General features: G+C 45.7%; 1 protein-coding gene across 1 annotated transcript; it reads right to left on the bottom strand.

The window, feature by feature from the left end:
- Positions 1-1,001: 1,001 nt before the first annotated feature.
- Positions 1,002-1,971, bottom strand: LOC133051241 (serine/threonine-protein kinase PAK 1-like). Its single transcript, XM_061135753.1, has one exon. The coding sequence runs from the start codon at positions 1,944-1,946 to the stop codon at positions 1,203-1,205; it is 744 nt and encodes a 247-aa protein (XP_060991736.1). The 5' UTR covers positions 1,947-1,971; the 3' UTR covers positions 1,002-1,202.
- Between the last annotated feature and the right edge of the window lie 1,871 nt (positions 1,972-3,842).

The raw sequence follows: 3,842 nt of genomic DNA, 5'->3' as shown, positions 1-3,842 counted from the left end.
GATTTGACGGGGTGGTTTCATCTACTGATAGACTGATTCTACCCATTCCCAGCCTTTTTCCTTTCCCTGCCTTCTGTATAGAAGTTGGAAGAGCTAGACATCCTCTTGGCAGCCTTTCTTACAGCTAGAAGTGACCGTATGATGTAGTTCTAACCAACGAGATGGAAGCAGAACTCTACTAAAGGGAATTCTGGGAAGCCGTTGAGTTCTACCAGCTGGCGAGCTTGAAAGGGACCCTAGGGTTCAGACGATGCGCAGTCCCAGCTGACACCTTGACAGCAGGCTGACTTCTCAAGCAGAGAATTCAATGAACCGTGACCAGACTCCTGACACGTAGGAGCTGCAGGATCAATTTGTGTTAACTTGCAATGTTTGCAGCTAGTTGTTATAAAGCAATAGAAAACTAATACAACCCCTTTCCACTTAATCTCAAAAGCTGGGCACTTACGAAAACCATCTTGTGATCATAAAGGAAAGGCCGAGTGAATCACAGAGCCCTGACCTCTTGCATCTCTAAGCCACAATCAGCAGTTGCTTTTCTCCAAGAAAATTTCTATACCAGAAAAAGAAATGTCTATTTATATAAGCCAATACGAGTTAGAAAGCTTTTCTTTTATTTGTAGTTGAAATCATTTCCAACTGATAAAGCAGACTTCCAAAACCAGCATGAGTATATTATTTATTCACTGGCAAACTTTTATTTATTTTTTTAATGTTATAAAGTCAAAAATTTATATAGTCAAGAACTGATTGGTGTGGGTGGGGGGAGAAATAGGAGTCCAAGGATTTATTTATGTAAGCCCTTGATCATAAATCACCCTCACATCCACAGATTGGGAGCAAATTCCTTATTTTAAAATGGCCATCATCCAATTAGTCAGTTGCAGTTCTCTTCAATGCTGGACACATGGTTTTCAAGGATCAGTCTTGAAAGCACTAGATCGGGAAATGGGAGGAGAAGGCAAGGAAGAGCCTCAGGGGTTGGAATTTCCGAAATGAGCATTTATTTCACAGAAGGCTTGGCACGATGAGGCTGGGGTGATGTGGTTTTAGTGATTGTTCTTGGTTGCCTCCTTTGCTGCAGCAATCAGTGGGGTGAGGCTGGAGAGAGGCTTGGCAATCTTCAGAAATAGATGCTGCAACAGTTCTTTAGCTGAACCTCTCTTCTGCACATCCATCTCAAGACAGCGGTTCAGAAAGTCTCAGAAGATAGCTGACAGCTTCTCCGGATTCTGAAGCTCTGGCGTCCCATTGGTGGCAATGAGGTACAAGGCTCTCAGAGGGTTTTCACTGAGGTATGGGGGCTCCCCTTCAATCATTTCAATAGCCATGATGCCGAGGGACCAAATGTCAACCTTAGGCCCATAGGCTTTCCGGGTCACAACCTCTGGTGCCATCCAGTATGGTGTTCCCACTATGGTGCTCCATTTGCTCTGCTCTGGGGTGATCTGAGCACAAAATCCAAAATCAGTTAGCTTGACAGAGCCATCCATTCCCAACAGGATGTTGTCACTCTTGATGTCTCTATGAATAACTTGGTTCGAATGCAGAAACTCCAAAGCTTGCAGGCACTCACGGCACACAGCTGCCATCTGACCTTCGTCCATGCAAGTTTCCGTTACCACGTCTGTCAAAGAACCTCCAGCCAAATATTCCATGACAACCCATAGCTCATCTCCCACAAGGTAACTGTCCAAGTAGTTCACAATATTTGGATTCTTGTTTTCCCTCATGACCAGGATCTCATTAATAATCAGCTCTTTCTTCGGCTGCTGCTGAAGGTTCATCTGCTTAATGGCCACCTCCTGTCCTGTGGCTACATCCATGGCCGTGTACACAGTGCCCGAAGCGCCTTGTCCAATCTTCTCAAACCGTGTGTATTTCTTCTTAGGATTGCCCACACTCACTATGCTCCGTAATTTCTCCAAGATCTCCTCATCGGACATCTTAGGCTTCTTCTTCTGCTTCTCAGTGTTCACCCTGGGTGTTCATTGGAAGGACTGATGTTGCAGCTGAAACTGCAATACTTTGGCCACCTCATGCGAAGAGTTGACTCATTGGAAAAGACCCCGATGCTGGGAGGGACTGAGGGCAGGAGGAGAAGGGGACGACAGAGGATGAGATGGCTGGATGGCATCATCGACTCGATGGGCATGAGTGTGAGTAAACTCCGGGAGTTGGTGATGGACAGGGAGGCCTGGCGTGCTGCGATTTATGGGGTCGCAAAGAGTTGGACACGACTGAGGGACTGAACTGGACTGAACTGAACTGAAGGCAGAGACAGTCGCAGGAAGTTGAAGGCAACAATGAAACCAATCTCATTTTATCCACTGACCTGTTTTTTCCTATTTCAGGGGCAAAGGGGTTTCAAATGCTAGAGAAGAAGAGACCACATGTCCTTCTTACTTCAGAGGACATCCTACCCAGCCTCCCCTGGTCTCCCCAGGAAGCTAGGGAAGCTTCCCTTGTAGTATCAGGTAGGGAGATTACCTGAGGCCTAGGAGGTTTTTTCCCAATCTTTTCAAATGTGGGATACAGTAAAATTCACCCTTTTTTGGTGTACAATTTGATGATGAGATTTGACAAATCTGTATAGTGTGGTGACTCAAGGACGAAAGAGCAGATAAAACCCAGGAGGGTCTTGGAATGCAGGAACAGAAAAACCAGACCCTTATCATCCTTCCCTCCCCTATGTTGTAAATATTAATGGATTTCAGGTCCTCCTGAGCAGTGTAACCTGTCTCCCCTCCTAGCCCATAGAGGATATTTGCCTTGTTCTCCCCAGCTACCCACCCAGTATATGTGCCTCATCCAATCAGCAAATGACCCGCAAGACCCCATCCCACTCCTTGTACCCTGGGTATAAAAGTGGACTAAGGACCCCTGTCCAGCATCGGATCTCCCTTGAGCTGGCCTGCTCTTCTAACAGCATCTCCCACTCTAATAAACGTTATTTCCCTCTCATTCTGTCTCATGTCTGGAAATTCTTTTCCAACCAGCGCCCAGACCATGACATATAGTGAGTGAAGTTGCTCAGTCGTTTCTGACTCTTTGTGACCCCATGGACTGTAGCCCACCAGGGTCCTCCATCCATGGAGTTTTCTAGGCAAGAGTACTGGAGTGGGTTGCCATTTCCTTCTCCAGGGGATCTTACCAACACGGGGATCGAACCCGGGTCTCCCGCATTGCGGGCAGACGCTTTACCGTCTGAACCACTAGGGAGCCCATGACATATAGTAGTACTAACTAAACCACGAGAAAGACAAAGGACCCTTCTGTCACCCCCACAAAGGAGCCCCCTGCCCCTTTGCTGTCAACACCCCCACCGCTGGGAAGCTACTGACCATTTCTATCCCTATAATTTTGCCTTTTCCAGAATGCATGTAAATGGACTCATACAGTATATATAGTCTTGTGTGTCAGGCTTCTTGCACTTAACATAACACAAGGCCAATTTTTAAAAACTGTTGTCTGCCAAGGTCATCTTTCCCAAGGCTAAGTGGGTGAGGATCAGTGTTCATGCCTGTCTTAACAAATTCACCGGAGTATAACTGTAGACCTTAAATCAAACCTGCTGAGTCAAAAGCAGCGTCTCTTTGTAATCTATTCTGATGTGATGGCTCAAGTTACATTTCTATTGTGCAAACACTAATAGTGGTATAGTGAATTTATACATGAATATCTCTGTTTATTAGCATTTAGAAATGCATAATTGCATTTTAATCATCAAGAGCATTTATAGGCCTATGCTACTGCCCTTGAGGACCTTGCAAAATAATTTAAAAGGTAGCATATACTTAAATTGGGCTTCCCAGGTGGTGCTAGTTGTAAAGAACCTGTCC

Source organism: Dama dama, chromosome 33, assembly GCF_033118175.1.
Source record: "Dama dama isolate Ldn47 chromosome 33, ASM3311817v1, whole genome shotgun sequence".
NCBI lineage: Eukaryota > Metazoa > Chordata > Mammalia > Artiodactyla > Cervidae > Dama > Dama dama.
The sequence above is the reverse complement of the archived record's forward strand: the minus strand, read 5'-3'. Positions and strand labels throughout refer to the sequence as shown.